Genomic DNA, 21,872 nt, shown 5'->3' on the forward strand with positions numbered 1-21,872 from the left:
GTTCGGTTATGTATGGTGAATGTTCAACGAATTAATTGTCGAATATTGCAAATTTGGCGATCGTAATCCGAGCCGAGCATTAAAATATTCACTCATCTCTAGTAATGAATGAGAGTCTGCTCTCTTGATCTACATGTCTCACACTGGTAATGCCCCCTTTCATTTAAAATATCATTTAAAAAGATCTGAAGGCAGGGAGGTCTATGTTCTGTCCTTAGATCTTTACAGCTGATTTACAAATTAACAAAAATCTGGATTTCTTGGGTATAAGACATCTGATTGTAGATATAAATGTATAATATTATTTCTAAGCCCTACATGCCCATATAGACTGTTTAGGATGATTGATCTTCCTGACAGATTCCCTTTAAATTTAGGTATTCAGAAAATAGAATGTATTAGTATTGCGTTTTTGCTTTGCTGCCTTGTAATAGGGTTTGCCCTAGGGTTTAGGGTTTGCCCCTTTTTCCATGTGACTCTGATGTCAGTAACCCTCCCTTCTTCTTCCTCATTCTGTATGTTAGCCATGTTAAAAAAGCACACATGTCTGCATCTCTGGTTCAGAATAAGTTCTTTTTACCTACTATAACTGTGCATAACTGCACAAATTCGCCTCTACAGTCAAACTATCTGATGAAATCACTTTGTGAGCAACAGTACATAGAGAGCCACAGAAATAGTCTCTCAAGTGCCCCACACTCTAAGCCTAGTTATGGAGTCAGAATATAGAATGCTCTTTTGAGCACTTTAATATCTATACTTACTGTGAAATTACAGTAACATCAGTTGATGCTCGTTCTCTTTCCATCAATGATATATTGCTAGCTGGTGTATTATTGCTTATTTATCTTCTCTACTTATTTTGCCCTCCTATTAGACATTTTAGTTTCTTTAATGAGAACCCCTTTTATGTCTATATTGTTTTAAATGACTTGCAATAAAGATGATGTAACTTGAGATATTCAGCATTTTCTTGTTGGCGGTATATATGGCTGGGTTCACACTGCGTTGTGTGAACCCTTTTAACAGACTACGTTACACCGCGGCATAATGCGGTGTAACGTAGTCCATTAACGCCGCCATTACTTGCAATGGCGAACGCATCGCTAGCGCACGCCCACAATGGGCGTGCGCTAGCGATGTGCCGTCATTGAGTGACGGACCCGAGACGCAGGCTGCAGCGTTTCCGGGTCCGTCACTGCGAGCGCACTGCTAGCGCAGATGGAGCTAGTAGATGCTCCATCTGCGCTAGCATAGTGCCAAAGTCGGCACTTGCATTAGTGCAGTCCGTTTAACGGATTTGTTGAATGGACTGCACTAACGCAGTGTGAACCCAGCCTATTTCATAACGTACTGTATTTTTCGAACTATAGGAGGCACTTTTTTCTTTAAAAATTAGGAGGAAAATGGGAATGCATCTAATAGTCCAAATGTAGCTTACCTGGCTTGCTGTGGGGGGGCGTGTTGTGAATTCTGTGGCAGAGTTCACTCCTGTGGTCACAAGTGGTACTTCGGCTGATTCTCTCTGGGATCTTCCGTTTGTGGAGGAAAGTGGTACTGCAGCTTCTGAGTTTCCTCCCTCAGGTGATCTGGTGAGCTCGTTAGCTTCTTCTCTACTTATCTCCACCTGATGCTTTGATCTATGCTTCCTGTCAATGTTTCAGTGTGGGACTTGTTTTTTCCCTGGATCATTCCTGTGGCCTGCTGCTCTGCAAAGCTAAGTTTTGCTTATGTTATTTTGTTGCTATTTTTCTGTCCAGCTTGCTTTATTGGTTTTTCTCGCCTGCTGGAAGCTCTGAGACGCAGAGGGACCACCTCCGTACCGTTAGTCGGTGCGGAGGGTCTTTTTGTCCCCTCTGCGTGGTTTTTTATAGGTTTTTGTGCTGACCGCAAAGTTATCTTCCCTATCCTCGTTCTGTTCAGCTAGTCGGGCCTCACTTTGCTAAATCTGTTTCATCTCTATGTTTGTGTTTTCATCTTACTCACAGTCATTATATGTGGGGGGCTGCCTTTTCCTTTGGGGAATTTCTCTGAGGCAAGGTAGGCTTATTTTTCTATCTTCAGGATTAGCTAGTTTCTCAGGCTGTGACGAGGCGCCTAGGTTCTGGTCAGGAGCGCTCCACGGCTACCTTTAGTGTGGTTTGATAGGCTTAGGGATTGCGGTCTGCAGAGTTCCCACGTCTCAGAGCTCGTTCTATTATTTTGGGTTATTGTCAGTTCACTGTATGTGCTCTGACCTCCATGTCCATTGTGATTCTGAATTGCCTCACATAACAGTACAGGAAGCCAAAAGTGCTAATGATTCTCAATAGAGGAAAAAAAGAAGTTCTGAGACCATTTTTTTTTCTTTGCACTGTGTTTTGTCTTTTTTTTCCCCTAGACATTTGGGTGGTTCAGGACACAGGTGTAGCAATGGACATTAAAGGTCTGTCTTCATGTGTGGATCAGCTCACGGCAAGAGATCAAAATATTCAAGATTTTGTGGTCCAGAATTCTTTGCTTGAACCGAGAATTCCTATTCCAGATTTGTTTTTTGGAGATAGAACTAAATTTCTGAGTTTCAAAAATAATTGTAAACTATTTCTGGCTTTGAAACCTCGCTCTTCTGGTGACCCAATTCAACAGGTTAGGATCGTCATTTCTTTTTTGTGCGGCGACCCTCAGGACTGGGCGTTTTCTCTTGCGTCAGGAGATCCTGCATTGAGTAATATCGATGCGTTTTTCCTGGCGCTTGGGTTGCTGTACGATGAGCCTAATTCAGTGGATCAGGCAGAAAAAAATTTGCTGGCTCTTTGTCAGGCTCAGGATGAGATAGAGGTATATTGTCAGAAATTTAGAAAGTGGTCAGTGCTCACTCAATGGAATGAATCTGCGCTGGCAGCAATATTCAGAAAGGGTCTCTCTGAAGCCCTTAAGGATGTCATGGTGGGATTTCCTATGCCTGCTGGTTTGAATGAGTCTATGTCTTTGGCCATTCAGATCGGTCGACGCTTGCGTGAGCGTAAACCTGTGCACCATTTGGCGGTATTACCTGAGCTTAAACCTGAGCCTATGCAGTGTGATAGGACCTTGACCAGAGTTGAACGGCAAGAACATAGACGTCTGAATGGTCTGTGTTTCTACTGTGGTGATTCCACTCATGCTATCTCTGATTGTCCTAAGCGCACTAAGCGGTTCGCTAGGTCTGCCACCATTGGTACTGTACAGTCAAAATTTCTTCTGTCCGTTACCTTGATCTGCTCTTTGTCATCATATTCTGTCATGGCATTTGTGGATTCAGGCGCTGCCCTGAATTTGATGGACTTGGAATATGCTAAGCATTGTGGGTTTTTCTTGGAGCCCATGCAGTGTCCTATTCCATTGAGAGGAATTGATGCTACGCCTTTGGCCAAGAATAAGCCTCAATACTGGACCCAGCTGACCATGTGCATGGCTCCTGCACATCAGGAGGTTATTCGCTTTCTGGTGTTGCATAATCTGCATGATGTGGTCTTGTTTGGGTTGCCTTGGCTACAAGCCCATAATCCAGTATTAGATTGGAAATCCATGTCGGTGTCCAGCTGGGGTTGTCAGGGGGTACATGGTGATGTTCCATTTCTGTCAATTTCGTCATCCACTCCTTCTGAGGTCCCAGAGTTCTTGTCTGATTACCGGGATGTATTTGATGAGCCCAAGTCCAATACCCTACCTCCGCATAGGGATTGTGATTGTGCTATCAATTTGATTCCTGGTAGTAAATTCCCAAAAGGTCGATTGTTTAATTTGTCCGTGCCTGAGCACACCGCTATGCGCAGTTATGTGAAGGAATCCCTGGAGAAGGGGCATATTCGCCCGTCATCGTCGCCATTAGGAGCAGGGTTCTTTTTTGTAGCCAAGAAGGATGGTTCGCTGAGACCTTGTATAGATTACCGCCTTCTTAATAAGATCACGGTTAAATTTCAGTACCCCTTGCCATTGTTATCTGATCTGTTTGCTCGGATTAAGGGGGCTAGTTGGTTCACAAAGATAGATCTTCGTGGTGCGTATAATCTGGTGCGAATTAAGCAAGGTGATGAATGGAAAACTGCATTTAATACGCCCGAGGGTCATTTTGAGTATCTCGTGATGCCGTTCGGACTTGCCAATGCTCCATCAGTGTTTCAGTCCTTTATGCATGACATCTTCCGAGAGTACCTGGATAAATTCCTGATTGTGTACTTGGATGACATTTTGATCTTCTCGGATGATTGGGAGTCTCATGTGAAGCAGGTCAGAACGGTTTTTCAGGTCCTGCGTGCTAATTCTTTGTTTGTGAAGGGATCAAAGTGTCTCTTTGGTGTGCAGAAGGTTTCATTTTTGGGGTTCATCTTTTCCCCTTCTACTATCGAGATGGATCCTGTTAAGGTCCAAGCCATCCATGATTGGACTCAGCCGACATCTCTGAAAAGTCTGCAAAAGTTCCTGGGCTTTGCTAATTTTTCCTCGGCTTTCCATCCTCAGACTAATGGCCAGACCGAGCGAACCAATCAGACCTTGGAAACATATCTGAGGTGCTTTGTTTCTGCTCATCAGGATGACTGGGTGTCCTATTTGCCTTTGGCTGAGTTCGCCCTTAATAATCGGGCCAGCTCGGCTACCTTGGTTTCACCGTTTTTCTGCAATTCTGGGTTCCATCCTCGTTTCTCTTCTGGACAGGTTGAGTCTTCGGACTGTCCTGGTGTGGATACTGTGGTGGACAGGTTGCAGCAGATTTGGACTCAGGTAGTGGACAATTTGACCTTGTCCCAGGAGAAGGCTCAACTTTTCGCTAATCGCAGACGCCGTGTGGGTCCCCGACTTCGTGTTGGGGATCTGGTTTGGTTATCTTCTCGTCATATTCCTATGAAGGTTTCCTCTCCTAAGTTTAAACCTCGTTTTATTGGTCCGTATAGGATTTCTGAGGTTCTTAATCCTGTGTCTTTTCGTCTGACCCTTCCAGATTCTTTTACCATACATAACGTATTCCATAGGTCATTGTTGCGGAGATACGTGGCACCTATGGTTTCATCTGTTGAGCCTCCTGCCCCGGTTTTGGTGGAGGGGGAATTGGAGTATATTGTGGAGAAGATTTTGGATTCTCGTGTTTCAAGACGGAAACTCCAGTATCTGGTTAAATGGAAGGGTTATGCTCAGGAGGATAATTCCTGGGTTTTTGCCTCTGATGTCCATGCTCCCGATCTTGTTCGTGACTTTCATGTGGCTCATCCTGGTCGGCCTGGGGGCTCTGGTGAGGGTTCGGTGACCCCTCCTCAAGGGGGGGGTACTGTTGTGAATTCTGTGGCAGAGTTCACTCCTGTGGTCACAAGTGGTACTTCGGCTGATTCTCTCTGGGATCTTCCGTTTGTGGAGGAAAGTGGTACTGCAGCTTCTGAGTTTCCTCCCTCAGGTGATCTGGTGAGCTCGTTAGCTTCTTCTCTACTTATCTCCACCTGATGCTTTGATCTATGCTTCCTGTCAATGTTTCAGTGTGGGACTTGTTTTTTCCCTGGATCATTCCTGTGGCCTGCTGCTCTGCAAAGCTAAGTTTTGCTTATGTTATTTTGTTGCTATTTTTCTGTCCAGCTTGCATTATTGGTTTTTCTCGCCTGCTGGAAGCTCTGAGACGCAGAGGGACCACCTCCGTACCGTTAGTCGGTGCGGAGGGTCTTTTTGTCCCCTCTGCGTGGTTTTTTATAGGTTTTTGTGCTGACCGCAAAGTTATCTTCCCTATCCTCGTTCTGTTCAGCTAGTCGGGCCTCACTTTGCTAAATCTGTTTCATCTCTATGTTTGTGTTTTCATCTTACTCACAGTCATTATATGTGGGGGGCTGCCTTTTCCTTTGGGGAATTTCTCTGAGGCAAGGTAGGCTTATTTTTCTATCTTCAGGATTAGCTAGTTTCTCAGGCTGTGACGAGGCGCCTAGGTTCTGGTCAGGAGCGCTCCACGGCTACCTTTAGTGTGGTTTGATAGGCTTAGGGATTGCGGTCTGCAGAGTTCCCACGTCTCAGAGCTGGTTCTATTATTTTGGGTTATTGTCAGTTCACTGTATGTGCTCTGACCTCCATGTCCATTGTGATTCTGAATTGCCTCTCACAACAGGGGCGGTGGCAGGAGCAGGGTCTCTGCTGCAGAAAGCAGGCAGCGGTCTCCAATAAAATGGAACCACTGGCAGTGCATAAACAGATCAAGATCACAGCTCGCCATTGAGTGGAGATCCCAATCTGTGCATGCGCAGCTGCCATTTTGCAAAGACCATCGGAGGATAATCTGAGCATGTGCTACCCCTGGCGTTATTTTGCTGGTGAACGTCAGGATATGAATGTGCACAAACGCCGCCAATAGCAAATGTGGCATTAGTGCAAAATTGAAAAAGGAGGCTCCTACAAATCATGATGACAAGTTTTGTTATCACAATTTGTATAAGCCTCGTTTTTTAAATTCCACTACAGACCTACCTGCCAATGTGGTTCTGCAGCTGTTGCAAAACTATAACTCCCATCATGCTTGGACAGGTTGGGATGATGGAAGGTGTTGTCTGGTGACAGCTGCAGAGCGACACAGGTTGTGTAAAACTGCTGTCCTCATACAAGAAAGTTGCACAACTTGTGGCCCTCCAGCAGCAGATCTGCTCTATAAGTGTCAGCAGACATGTTATTAAATGTTTTACCACATTTTTTTATTTCAATTTTTTTTCTACTATTTTCCTCCTCTAAAACCTAGGTGCATCTTATGGTCAGGTGCGTCTTAAGGTCCAAAAAATACTATAACCAATGGTTTCATTAGTATAGGAAAAAGAAAAGGAACAGCACAATTTCTACTTATCTTCAGGTGCAGAGCCCCCAGGTTAACAGTCCATATATCCAGGCTGGTCAATACTTAGCCTTGAGAAAGGCTCATTCTGAGCCGAAACGTCACCCTGAACAGTGGGTTGATTAAAATCCTGCACGTTTAACACTGCAATGATGGAGTGCTGCCTCATTTTTTCTAAGCAATGGTTTCATTAAATACACTGCATTTTCATGTAACAAATGTGAGTGTATTTCTTGGGAATTGAAGTATTGTATTACTAAATTCCAGTGATATTACAGAAGTGTCCTCGTTCACCATCACCACAATCAAAATCCACTTCCCAGTCAGTTACAACATTAACCAGTACAACATTAGACCCATACTTCCTGATAGCAAAGACTTTTTCAGAGTAGTACAGACATTTGTGGTGTGACATCCCAGAGTCCTGGTTGTCACAGTGGCATTGCTTTCCTCACGGGGAGAGTGATGTCACGCTTGGAAGTGAAGGAAGATCTCTTTCATTAGGTAACCACAAAGCACACAACATGTTCACACTCCAGGTCAGAAGGGGGAGCCCTGATCCAGTTTATGGTTGGCTCCTGAAAGATATATACATTCTGGTTTGGGAGGGAAAGTCAGTTAGTTCCTGTCAGGAAATGCCAGAGAGGAGCTTGTCAAGGAACATCAGCTCAGGCAGAGTTGGTAAGGAAGTAGTATAGCTGAGCAGACATGGGAGTCTGCAGCTCCTGGCAGAAAGAAAGATAAAGGACTGAGAGGCCGTGCAGCCACGAGAAAGAACTGCAGCTCCTGGACAGAGATAACACAGAAAGATGAACAGATTTGTAGTGAGCGTGTAGGAGAGCGAAGCACCGGCGAGTGAGAACTGAGGAGGACAGCTGCAATTGGGCTATCTCCCTGCGAAGCGCAGATACTGGTAGCTGGAAGACCGAGATTGTGAGTGACTCCAAGACTTACAGCAGAAACTGGCAGGACAGCTGAACTACACATAACCTGTCCGCCCTAATACCCAGGAGGCACATAGGCGCATAGAGCCCGGGTCATGATAGAGACCCTGTAAAAAGGCTCGAGCCACCTGTCATACGGGTTTGTGTTCCACCTTTAAGGGGGAGAGAGAACTGTGAGGACCTTGCCAGAAGCCATAGGCAGTAAGGGACTACAACACGACCGCATTAGTAGGAAGGCTTCTAAATCCACCTGGTAAAGGGGACTCTGAACTCACTTCCAAGCCGGCCAGACACTGCCTGTACCTTTGATCTGGTCCCCTGGACCGTTCATGTCAGACTAATTTGATCAGTTTCTATGAAGAGGTAAGTTCCGGACTGGACCAAGGGAACCCAGTGGATGTAGTGTATATGGACTTTTCAAAAGCTTTTGATACGGTGCCACACAAAAGGTTGATACATAAAATGAGAATAATGGGGATAGGGGAAAATATGTGTAACTGGGTTGAGAGCTGGCTCAGGGATAGGAAACAAAGGGTGGTTATTAATGGAGCACACTCGGACTGGGTAGCGGTTAGCAGTGGGGTACCACAGGGGTCAGTATTGGGCCCTCTTCTTTTTAACATATTTATTAATGACCTTGTAGGGGGCATTCAGAGTAGAATTTCAATATTTGCAAATGACACTAAACTCTGCAGGGTAATCAATACAGGGGAGGACAATTTTATATTACAGGATGATTTATGGAAACTAGAAGCTTGGGCTGATAAATGGCAAATGAGCTTTAATGGGGATAAATGTAAGGTCATGCACTTGGGTAGAAGTAATAAGATGTATAATTATGTGCTTAATTCTAAAACTCTGGGCAAAACCGTCAATGAAAAAGACCTGGGTGTATGGGTGGATGACAAACTCATATTCAGTGGCCAGTGTCAGGCAGCTGCTACAAAGTCAAATAAAATAATGGGATGTATTAAAAGAGGCATAGATGCTCATGAGGAGAATATAATTTTACCTCTATACAAGTCACTAGTTTGACCACACTTAGAATACTGTGCACAGTTCTGGTCTCCGGTGTATAAGAAAGACATAGCTGAACTGGAGCGGGTGCAGACAAGAGCGACCAATGTTATTAGAGGACTGGGGGGTCTGCAATACCAAGATAGGTTATTACACTTGGGGCTATTTAGTTTGGAAAAACGAAGACTAAGGGGTGATCTTATTTTAATGTATAAGTATGAGGGGACAGTACAAAGACCTTTCTGATGATCTTTTTAATCATAGACCTGAAACAGGGACAAGGGGGCATCCTCTACGTCTGGAGGAAAAATGGTTTAAGCATAATAACAGACGCAGATTCCTTACTGTAAGAGCAGTGAGACTATGGAACTCTCTGCCGTATGATGTTGTTATGAGTGATTCATTACTTAAATTTAAGGGGGGACTGGATACATTTCTGGAAAAGTATAATGTTACAGGGTATATACACTAGATTCCTTGATAGGGCGTTGATCCAGGGAACTAGTCTGATTGCCGTATGTGGAGTCGGGAAGGAATTTTTTTCCCCAAGGTGGAGCTTGCTCTTTGCCACATGGGTTTTTTTTGTCTTCCTCTGGATCAACATGTTAGGGCATGTTAGGTTAGGCTACGGGTTGAACTAGATGGACTTAAAGCTTCCTTCAACCTTAATAACTATGTAACTATGTATGTAACTATGTGGCTGCCTGAAGTCTTCAGTAAACCAGGTAAAGAGACTACAAACCTGTGTTCTCTGTTCTTTACTGCACCACTCACCATCCTCCTCTAGACGCTGGGAGCCCTGGGGACCTACTTCACCTGTGGGAAGTTATACCATCTAGCTGCCATATCATCACCCCAGTGGACCCAAGCAGCGTCGGTCTCTGACCAAATACCACAGGTGGCGTCACAAACACAAACTTTATTAAAAATTCCCTTAAAAGACCTTTCCCTTTTACTTGGGCACCTAGGGCCACAGACCGGGTTACAGCCACCGTGATATCACCTTTAAGTCCCAGACTTGGTACCAAGTATCCCACGGCCCTGGTGGGCGACTCAGTGGCACCCCAGGAGTCCGGTTGCCACAGTGGCATTGCCTCCCTCACAGTGAGTAATGTCATGCCTGGAAGCAAGGAGGGGTCCTCTTACCAGGTGTCAATAGGAGAGAAGTAGAGCAGAACCTGGGGAGTAGAGCTGTGATTAAAGTCGCCCCAGAGCTGAGCGCTAGGAACCAGATATCGGAGTCCGTAGTTGCATGGGTATTGAAGTCCCGGCAGCTAAGTCCTGCACCACAAGGTACACGAAGCCTGACAAAAACGGGTCCAGTAGCCCTGGGGCCCCACTCCATCAGTGGGGAGCGGAACCTTCCCAGATGCGTCACCATCAGCCCCAGCGGTCTCCTTTAGCAGCGTCGGCCATCCGTTGCCGAACACCACAGGTGGTGTCATGTTAAATCCCATATACATATTTTACGGCACAGCCAGGGCCACGGATTCGGGTCACGGCCCCATGACTTCCCCAAAGAACTGTCCAACCAGGTTCCAAGTACCCCACGGCCCTGGTGGGCATGTCACACTAACCTCCAAAAAAGAAGAGACTGGATGATCAATTCCACTCTCTCCTCTATAGGTCACAATTTCTAACTCCAAGGCACGCTTTGTAATGGAAGCAAAGAATTTAGCTTAGGCTATGTTCACACATTCAGCATTTGCTCAGTATTTCACATCAATATTTTGAGGCCAAAACCAGGAGTGGGTGATAAATGCAGAAGTGGTGACGTGCTTCTATTGTACTTTCTTCTGATTGTTCCTCTCCTGGTCTTGGCTACAAATACAGATGTAAAATTCTGACCAAATACTGAACGTGTGAATGCGACCTTACTTCTATAAGCATGTAGCAAATCCTTAATATTTGAGACAAGTCCACTGCACGTGTCTGCAGGCGGACCTTCTCTCTTCTAGGAGAAATTGGCTTTTCGGAAACCTGTTTAATCATTTCTTAGTAAACAATGTTGCCGTAGCTCAACGCTTGAATGCTCAATTTTGGTATTAAGGCCATTTTTGCATTCTGCATAGACACTTATTGGGTCCATGTCTAATCTATATATTTTCAGGGTACTTGTTACATTAAATGTATAGTAAGAGGGTAGTGTCCTACTGACAGGTAGGGACTGAGGTTGAAATTCAGCCATGGCATTTGAAATCACACAGGCCCATGTTGTCACCATACCCAAGAACCAGATGGGATATACACTGCTCAAAAAAAATAAAAGGAACACTTAAACAACAGAATATAACTCCAAGTAAGTCAAACTTCTGTGAAATCTGTGCACAGCAACACTGTTTGACAATCAATTTCACATGCTGTTGTGCAAATGGAATAGATGGAAATTATTGGCAATTATCAAGACACCCTCAATAAAGGAGTGGTTCTACAGGTGGGGACCACAGACCACGTCTCAGTACCAATGCTTTCTGGCTGATGTTTTGGTCACTTTTGAATGTTGGTTGTGCTTTCACACTCGTAGTAGCATGAGATAGACTCTACAACCAACACAAGTGGCTCAGGTAGTGCAGCTCATCCAGGATGGCACATCAATGCGAGCTGTGGCAAGAAGGTTTGCTGTGTCTGTCAGGGTAGTGTCCAGAGGCTGGAGGAGCTACCAGGAGACAGGTCAGTACACCAGGAGATGTGGAGGGGACCGTAGGAGGGCAACAACCCAGCAGCAGGACCGCTACCTCAGCCTTTGTGCAAAGAGGAGCAGGAGGACACTGCCAGAGCCCTGCAAAATGACCTCCAGCAGGCCATAAATGTGCATGTGTCTGCACAAATGGTTAGAAACCGACTCCATGAGGATGGTCTGAGTGCCCGACGTCCACAGATGGGGGTTGTGCTCACAGTCCACTGTGCAGGACGCTTGGCATTTGGCATAGAACACCAGGATTGGCAAATTCGCCACTGGCGCCCTGTGCTCTTCACAGATGAAAGCAGGTTCACACTGAGCACATGTGACAGACGTGACAGAGTCTGGAGAAGCCGTGGAGAGCGATCTGCTGCCTGCAACATCCTTCAGCATGACCGGTTTGGCAGTGGGTCAGTAATAGTGCGGGGTGGCATTTCTTTGGAGGGCTGCACAGCCCTCTATGTGCTCACCAGAGGTAGGCTGACTGCCATGAGGTACTGAGATGAGATCCTCAGACCCCTTGTGAAACCATATGCTGGTGCGGTTGGCCCTGGGTTCCTCCTAATGCAAGACAATGCCAGACCTCCTGTGGCTGGAGTGTGTCAGCAGTTCTTGCAAGATGAAGGCATTGAAGCTATGGACTGGCCTGCCCATTCCCCAGACCTGAATCAGATTGAACACATCTGGGACATCATGTCTCGCACCATCCACCAACGTCACGTTGCACCACAGACTTTCCAGGAGTTTGTGGATGGATGCTTTAGTCCAGGTCTGAGAGGACATCCCTCAGGAGACCATCCACCGCCTCATCACGAGCATGCCCTGGCATTGTAGGGAGGTCATACAGGCACGTGGAGGCCACCCACACTACTGAGCATCATTTCCTTGTCTTGAGGCATTTCCACTGAAGTTGGATCAGCCTGTAACTTCATTTTTCACTTTGATTTTGCGCATCATTCCATCTCCAGACCTCCGTGGGATATTAGTTGTGTTTTACAATGTGTGGAGAATTTGAGTGGGGATGGGGGTTTTTAATGTGTGGGGTGAGATTTGGAGTGGAGATGGGGGGATTTAATGTGTGCGAGGAGATTTGAGGACACAAAATGAAGAGCAAAGGGGGAGATGGTGAAACAGTACGGGGGAATGGGGGGCATGTATGAGGAAACAGTACGGGGGGAATGGGGGGCATGTATGTGGAAATAGTACCGGGGAATGGGGGCATGTATGAGGAAACAGTATAAGGGAATGGGGGGTATGTATGTGGAAACAGTACTGGGGGAATGAGGGGCATGTATGAGGAAACAGTACTGGGCAATGGGGGGCATGTATGAGGAAACAGTATGGGGGAATGGGAGACATATATGAGGAAACAGTATGGGTGAATGACGGCATATATGAGGAAACAGTATGGGGGATGGGTGCAGACAGTATGGGGAGCGACAGGGGAATGTATGTGGACACAGTATGAGAAGCAATGTGAAAAATGTATGTGGACAGAGTGCGGGGAGTGAGGGTGATGGGATGTGTGGAGACACAGTATGGGGAGTCAGGTGAGCAGGCAGTATAGAAAGTGAGGGGGTAAATATATGAGGAAACAGTATGGTGAACAGGAGGGATGTGAGAGGAGACAGTATGAGGAGGGAGGGGAATAGTGTGAGGAGACAGTATGGGGGGACAAAAGTGAGTGGGCACAGAATAGAAAGTGAGTAGTGGGTTCGTACCATGGGGCGACAGTGTAAGGGCACAGCCAGGAGGGGAGAGTATACCAAGGAGGTTGAGTGTGCTGAGAGAGTACAGTATAAATGCTGGGCCCTATAGGGGGGACACAGTGAGAGGACAGTGTGAAGAGGGGGCCGGTATGGAAAGGAGCGGTCGGTGTAAAGAGTATGAACCATAAGAGGGACTCTGACTGTAGGGGTCATATTTTGTGCAGACAATATAGTGAGGGGCATTTTTTTTATTCGGGAGCATTATAATGACACGTGTATCTTTAAGAGCATCATGTGGAGATTTTCTGCAAAAGAGCGGAGAAGATGCAAGTCTGCAGAGACGGCTGTGGATGAGAAAACTCATCATGGGGTCCAGGTTTGTAATGAGTCTGCAGTCATTCTATGTGATTGCAGACTTCTGAATTCTCACAGTGCGCACTGCACGCTGTCAGAATTCTGTCATGCTGGCGATTTACATACATGTGGTCACGTGCTGACTAGTGTGGCCTCACTCAATGAAAATGAACTGAGCGAGGCTGGGAACGTCTAGTCGGAATGTGGTCAGAAGTATACAAATCGCATGATTGTGCTGACATGACTGTCCACAGGCAAGGGAGAATCCTAAAACTGTGTAATGCATTAGTTGTGAGAATTCAGAAGCCTGCGATGTCAGGATTCAGCTCTGCAGGTTCCAGTAGTCGTCACATGGACACTTCACTCATATGTGACTTTCATACTTGTGGTCCTGCGACATCGAGCTTCTCTTCCTGCTTCTCTCTGTTTTCACTGAACATTGAGAGCATTAGGGAGAGGAGCTCGTGGGTACATGACTAAGTGTGCAAATCACATATGTCCTTGACGGGGGGGGGGGGTCACCGAAATGAATTCTTTCCCCTGGTGCCAGAAACCCTAGATACACCTCTGCCGGTATGCTACTGCGAGCGGCGATTACCGTGTCCATTGGAGGGATGTCTGTGCAAAGTGCAGCACGGGCAGTGAGGCAGGGACTGAGGGTGTGCACAGAGAGAATGAAGACCCGGAGACTGCCCGTTCCAGTCTACGCTGTTGCCTGGAGCCCTCATTATCATAGGAATATATCAGTTAATAAATTGTTTTTCTAAAGCTTTATAGTGTAGTTTTAGGTCAGGGAGGGATGAGCTAGCAAGGTTCAGGGATAGGTAGTGATGGCTACTTGCGGCCATGGGCGGCAATTGCGGATTTGCACTTGCAATGAGACAAAAAAACACTGCTAGTGTTTCTTTCCATTGCTGTAAGTACCGCATTTGCCGGATCGCTGCAAAACCGCAAGTGTCGCATATGTCCGCATAGGAAATGAATGCGGCCGAGCGCAGTGTTGCCGTAAGTGATCCGTTACGCGGCAGATGCGGGAAAACTGCCGGATCTGCTGCAAAAGGCTAGTTTCACATCAGCGAATTATGGCAAAGTTACTGCCGATAGTGTCATACTCCCCAAAGGGGGAGGCAGCACTAAAAGTGCCTAGGGCAGCAGAAACTCTAAATACGGCCCTGGTGCACAGTGAACATTAATGAGAAAAAAAGAACTTTTTTGAATTTATTAAATGGTTGCAATGAAACAAAGAGTGAAAAAGTTAAAGGGTCTGAATACTTTCCGTACCCACTGTATAATAGAAGCACGTCACTACTTCTGCATTTTTCTCGCACTCCTGGTTTTGGCTCACAAATACTGATGTAAAATACTGACCAAATACTGAATGTGTGAATGTGGACTTACTGAAAATGCAGCCACTGGGAGAAAATGAACTTTTTTCCTCTTAGGATCCACCCTTTATCAGTCAAGGGGGCATGTACGGAGCAGCTATTGTCACTGCTCACAGCACCACTCACTATACAGAGCGGTGTAATGCTATGTAACTGCAGATTAACCCCATATCTGCAGGTAAATAACATTTTCTGATGTGACAGGTTCTCTTTAAGTGATGTCTACTTTGAAAATTTTAGATACATAATACACTTATCTTATATTTAACAGGGGATGTGTCCTTCTGTCCCATGCCTCCTGCACATGTGCAGTGTGGCGCCAGAGTCAGCACATTCGCATACCGCACTACGGCACCATTTTATTGAAGACAATATGGTTGCGAATTTGCAGACAGTGTCTTCAATAAAATGCAGCTGGAGTGTATTGCAGCACACGAACTTGCGAATTATGCACCACAATACACGCTGCCAGCCAATCATAGGTCAGCAGATGACGTCGGCCTGCACGTAACTGAGCGCATGGCAGTGACATCATGTTTCTCCATTGTTTGGACGTTCAAGTCAGCAGCTGATGTGCAGGCAGTGCAGGCAGGAGGACATATACCAGTGTAGAGGGCATATACCAGGATTGGTGGGCATATACCAGGATGGGGGATATATACCAGGATGAGGGCCCCCGTCCGCTCTCTGCTGCCTTATTGAAGACACTGTATATGCAAATTTGTAGACACAGTGTCTTAAAAAATGGCAGGAAAATTAAAAATGTACCAATAAAAATGCTCACCACCCGGGCATAGAATGGGTTCAATAGCTACACGATTTTGCGTGTCATCCTTGCACAGGGGCCATGCTAATCTTGTTCGGCAGCAGATATACTAAAATTGGGTTCAATAGTTAGTAGGTATATATGGAGAGATAGCTAGATAAGTAGATGGATCATAGCAGATTAGACCTATTGATAGTAATAAAAAATAGTAAGAAAAAAATTGAAAAATGCGTGTTTGAACTAATAAGGCTGCTTTCACACATCAGTTTTTTGCCGTCAGTCACAATCCGGCGAATTTTGAAAAAATCAGATCTGGCAAAAGTTGCCACCGGATCCGTTTTTTTTCTCATAGACTTGTATTAGCAACAGATTGCGACGGATGGCCTCACGTTTCATCTGTTTTTCCCCGGATCCATTGAAAATTGGTTTTCAAGGGGCCGTCTTTTGCTACTATGGAAGCTTATGGAGCCGGATGCGTCAAATGACGGAATCCGGCAACGGATTCCGTTTTTTTAACTGAGCATGCTCCAATTTTTTTAGGATCCAATTAGATGGATCAGCTAGTTGGATCCGTCGAAAAAATTGATCCGTCGCATCAGTTTTTCACAATCTGCGACGGATCCCTTTTTTTCAACATTCGAAAGATTGTGACTGATGGCAAAATACTGATGTGTGAAAGGGGCCTAAGAAGCATTATTTTTTACAGTTATAATCCTATCACAGCACAATAATACCTGTATGATCAGAAGAGGCATCAGCACTAATTAATTTTAGCATTAATGCCATAGAGGTTTTGCATTCTCCCGCTAACGAATAACGATCCAAGAAGAAAATAGGACATTTTATGTAATTCAATATGCTTCTCTGCATCTTTTATAAAATGTATTGCTCGGTCTATTCATTGTAAGGATTTGGCTCAACACTGTGTCTAACACCCCACATGGTTTGGCTAATACATCCCCCACCAGGAACAGATGGGCTGAGATTACAAGCACTTTAATCCAGAGTAAGAAGTGACAGAGATGAAAAGGAACAGCAAGGAGCCTATTCACAGTGAGATACATAAACAATAATTTATTGGACTGAGCAGTTATGTCCTTCAGGATGAACTAGCTAATTTCTTAAGATGCTCGCCATAACCCTTTCATGCCAAGGACTGATGTAATGCTGTATATATAACGTATCTTAAGGATAGTCGAGTAATTTGAGAACGATTGAAGATGTCACTTTTCGATGAGACTTCTTCGGACCTTCCCGTGAAAGACACTGATTGCCGACCGGCAGTGATTTCAGCCATACAAGGTACTGTGTTCTAAAACTGTCACTAATTTTATACTAAAAAAAATAAGTTCGCTTCCAAGTTCTTATTGATTTAATTGACATTTCATCTACTTTACAGTTGTAGCCAAAGGGACTCACTTCAGGAGGTACCTGACTCCAAAGGCTCCCAAAGTGAAAGGTAGGCTATATTCTAGGTCTGCTATCTTTGGTGACAATCCATGTAATAGAGCTCTCTTGACTTGTTAATTTGAAGAAATCCTAGTATTTTCGATCCTGGAAAATCTTTTCCCAGAACACTGCTTTGTGCTGTTCCTGTTCTTTCACCCAGAAATGTATGAATAAATGGACACCTAGGCATCATTATTCTCTGTGTAAGTGCAGTGTCCTTCATAGGTTGTCACTGTCAGACTGACAAGGTAAAGGGTGAGGCCCGGTCATTAATTTATTCATATCCATTTCCTGGAGAAATATCACGGGAATGGCACAAATTTTTAAGGATTGTTACATTATGAGTAGTATTAACTAAAATAGACATAATATGTCATATTTAAAGATTAGCCATGTCAAAAATGGAGTAAATGCTAGAGATGAACAAAAAGATTCATACTACCCTGGTCTACTTCTATACTCCATGGCAGCCAGAGCAGCAAGTGTAAACTTACTCAGAAGACCCTCGAATGCCAGCACCCTTGAATTTTGGGATACTAGAATCTTGGGATGCTAGGCCTCCCGCATTGCGGTATAATGCATGTTATGACATCGTAAAGATAGCAAGGGGTGCCAGCTTTACTAAATGTTTCCAAAAAATTTGATTTGCAGTGAATCGCAAGCACTCCACTTTCCCAGAAAAGCCAGCTATATCACTCTGAGGTCTAGTAACACTGAATGCAACTTATTTCAAGACGATTAACACAGCATTAGAAATGTCGAACTGATGAAAAAGCAACAAGACAAACAAACCTCAAAAATGCAATGAAAATATGGCCACTCACTTAATATCCGATTATTAGCAAATAGTAAGAAGTATTAAAACATAACCTTTAATAATAAATATGAATAAAAAATAAACCGCAAACTATGTAAAGACCGGTAAAACACAAATCAGAGTGAAGATGGAGCAAATTCACCAATGTTCCATTGGTGGTATACCCCATCTGCTGTATACTCTAAATAAGTATAAAACATTCATCACCAGCGCTGATGATAGAAGAGATGTTGGAACCAGAAGCTCTGGTCCAGTTTGACAGTATGGGTGTGTGTCATGTATAGTTGGTGTTATCAGCTCCCTGCTCCAACCAATTGGAAAGCACCACACCATACTAAATCTTCCAACTTACTGCTGGAGGCTGTCAGATATAATCTTGTGCTACGCTGGTTTCAGTACCATTTGTTTAGCTCATTGTTGTTTCATTGCTCCTTCTTTCGACTTCGGCTTATGTTTTCTGACTATTCTTACGCACCTTGATTTTGTCCTTTGCACAACTTCTCGGCTTTGCCCCTGCTGCCAGATAGGTGGCAATCTACTTGACCCGTTGTAAGTCCAGATCCAGGTATAGGGGTTAAAGGGTGTCAGGGTTTCTCTGGAATCTGCCAGTCAGAGTGGCTTGTGCCAAGTCTAACCGAGGTAGCCTTTTTGGGTCTGTGACCTCAGAGAGACATTACATTATATTTGGCTCAAACAAATTGTGGATCCTTTCCAAAGGGTGGATGATCAAATGCAAGACCTGGCCCATTTAGTCCATGTGTTCACACTCGCTCTGGCATCCTACAGACAAGGGATGTCTCAGTCCTGGTGTGCTGCTGTGTATGTGGTACTTCCCACTTGTGGCCAGCAGGCTTCTTCTGAGTCCAGGAATTCCTCTTCTGGAACCAGCAAACAGTCCAGGAGACACGTGGTTCATAAAAACCAAACTTTTTTTAGTGAATGGCAGTCTGTACAATATTTACAAGCAGGTTTGAAGAATAAGGCCCGATGGGTTGTCATCTTTCCCACAGGTACCAGATACAACTTTAGCCCTGGTTCTCGGGATAGTTGACACCCTTCCCATCTGGGTTGGCCATTACAGTTAACCCTGTCCTAGCTAACTGCAGTCCTATTGGGTATTCTACCTGTACAACATACAAGTACATAAATACATTTAACCCTTGGGGGTCTGGAAGCAATCCATGAGCTTCCACCATCGATACACATGGTCTTGCAGAGTGGATTCATTATCATGAATCTACTCAGGCCCAAGCCTCTGCAGCACTTCCCTTGGCTTTTCCGAAGCCCAAGGTTAACCTTCCTGACCGATTTTCAGGTGACCGTAAAGTTTTGTTTTCCTTTAAGGAAAGCTGTTGCCTGTATTTCAGGCTCCACTAACATACATCTGGTTCTGAGATCCATGGTGAGGGACTGATTATATCCCTACTGCAGGGAAACCCCCAGGCTTGGGCCTTCTCCCAATTCCCTGATGCTCCAGAACTCTTCTCTGAAAACTTGATTTTTGAGGCCTTAGTGCTTCTGTATGACAACGCTGACCAAGTAGCCTTCGCTGAAAGTAAATTAACTGCCCTCTGTCATGGGGACATCCTGCCGAGGATTAATGCACAGAGTTTCGGCATTGGACCACAGACACACAGTAGAATGACCAGGCCCTTCGCTATCGGTTTCGCTCTGGACTCTCTAACCAGGTTATGAACTGGTGGTAACTATCGTGCTAAGTTTATATATGCTGTCATGTGCTTTCTTGAAACATTCACATTCATTAGTGGTATAATACATGCAATTCGGTACAGATTTAAAAACAAGAGGCTATACATCTATTTGATATTTTCTAATTGAGGGTGTTGTCAGTGTGTGTAATTTGTGCAACTGCCCATTAGGGGGAGATATCATACTGTTTTTCAACATATTATGATCCTCTCTATTGAATGAGACATATAGACATTGTCTCTTTCTCAGACTCATTAGATGCATTCACGTATATTCTATATCCATTTTAGTAGAGGATTCATTCATTTTAATTTCTGTATAATTTATTAGGAATTCTTATCCCATTTTAGCAAATTATTTTGAATGACCTATATTTTAAATTATATTACCTGAAGAGAAATATATGTATAAACATACGGTTTGATCCTTTACCCTCTAATGGACCTCTATTTATATAATACTCCATCCGGAGCATATACTGTACACTCCCTGACAGAAGTTATGTCACTTATCCATGTTATATAATTAAAAGCTTATAACCTGAGGTTAAATTCATCCATTGGTTGTATAAATTATTCTTTTGAAAGCTGAAACCCTCCAAAATGTGGTTTAGGTTAAGAAAATAAATTGGCATCAATGCAGAAATATTGATCAGTTATTGGACACAGAATGGTCAGATTTTGGCAAGACAAAAGTTTTGTCGCCTGGTCATATAATGCACCCAATCCTAGTTTACATCCTCACCTGTGTTTAGTAAATAATCGGTTAATTAGAGTGTTTGTATTAAAAAAAACATCACCCCTGACCTTCACTTGATCTGCAACTTGAGCTCTGACAACATGCCAAAAATCCACCCTGCGACCTAAGCCTTGATTATCAAGAGGCTGAAGACCAGATCCACTGCAGAGGTGGCTGGCACCTTTAATGTGTCTCCGCGTCAAGTTCAAAGAATTAAAAAAATTTTGAAGAGGCTGGAGATGTGTATGATAAGCCCAGGTCCGGCAGACCCCGCAAGACAACTGCTCAGGAGGAACAATTGTTGATTAGAAAATCTAAAGCAAGCCCCTCTTCCACTGCAGCAGAGCTGCAACAGGCCTGGTCACCTCAAGTCCCTGTGTCAACTAGAACAGTTTGTAGGATTGTGTCTCGAAATGGCCTCCATGGTCGAATCAGTGCCCAGAAGCCAGCACTAAACAAAGGGCAAATAAAAAACCGTGTGGCATTTGCAAAGTCCCACAGCCTGCTAAACAGAAGGACGCTGGAAAAGTGGCAGAAGGTGGATTTCTCTGTTGTGTCTTCAGTAGGATTACACCACAGCAGCCCCAAATACTGCAAAAGACCTAATGGAGCCCGTATGGATCCAAAATACACCCAGAAAACAGTTACATTTGGTGGTGGAAAGATCATGGTCTGGGGTTACATTCAGTATGGGGGTGTGCAAAACATTTGCAAGGTGGAAGGCAATATCAATAGCCTAAAATATCAAGAAGTATTAGCTATCTCTTATATTCCAAATCATAAAAGGGGTCAAATTCTGCAGCAGGATGGTGCTCCATCTCATACATCCATCTCTACAACAAAGTTCCTCCAGGAAAAAAAGATCAGGGTGCTCAAGGACTGGCCAGCCCAGTCACCAGACATGAACATCATTGAGCATGTTTGGGGTAGGATGAAAGAGGAAGCTTGGAAGACAAAACCAAAGAATCTAGATGAACTCTGGGAGGCATGTAAGACTGCATTCTTTGCTATTCCTGATGACTTCATTAATAAATTGTATGAATCATTGTTGAACCGCATGGATGCAGTCCTTCAAGCTCATGGAAGTCACAGAAAATGTTAAATATGACTCTAATAGCACCACAACTTCATTCACCAATGTTATGCAACATATATTTGTATTTTAAGCTAATTATTTGTTTCAATATGACATTACTTTCCGTGGGCGACAAAACTTTTGTCTTGTAAAATCTGACCATTCTGTATCCATTAACTAATCAATATTTCTGCATTGATGCCAATTTATTTTCAAAACCTAAACCACATTTTGGAGAGTTTCAGCTTTCAAAAGAATAATGAATTTAAAATCAGGTTATAAGCTTTTAATTACGTAACATGGATAATCGACATACCTTCTGTCAGGGAGTGTACCTATCTACAGTGGCATGTAAAAGTTTGGGCACTCTTGGTCAAAGTTACTGTGAAAAGTTAAGCAAGTTGAAGTTTAAATGATCTG

General features: G+C 44.3%; 1 protein-coding gene across 1 annotated transcript in view; it reads left to right on the forward strand.

Moving 5' to 3' along the window:
- RPGRIP1 (RPGR interacting protein 1) overlaps positions 1-21,872 on the forward strand; it is a 104,163-nt gene that overhangs the window by 23,898 nt on the left and 58,393 nt on the right. Inside the window, exons 2-3 of the mRNA XM_069755795.1 lie at positions 16,884-16,965; positions 17,063-17,122. Coding sequence (XP_069611896.1) covers positions 16,884-16,965; positions 17,063-17,122 — 142 coding nt within the window. The remainder of the gene's footprint in view (positions 1-16,883; positions 16,966-17,062; positions 17,123-21,872) is intronic.

This window comes from Ranitomeya imitator, chromosome 1, assembly GCF_032444005.1.
Source record: "Ranitomeya imitator isolate aRanImi1 chromosome 1, aRanImi1.pri, whole genome shotgun sequence".
Classification (NCBI taxonomy): domain Eukaryota; kingdom Metazoa; phylum Chordata; class Amphibia; order Anura; family Dendrobatidae; genus Ranitomeya; species Ranitomeya imitator.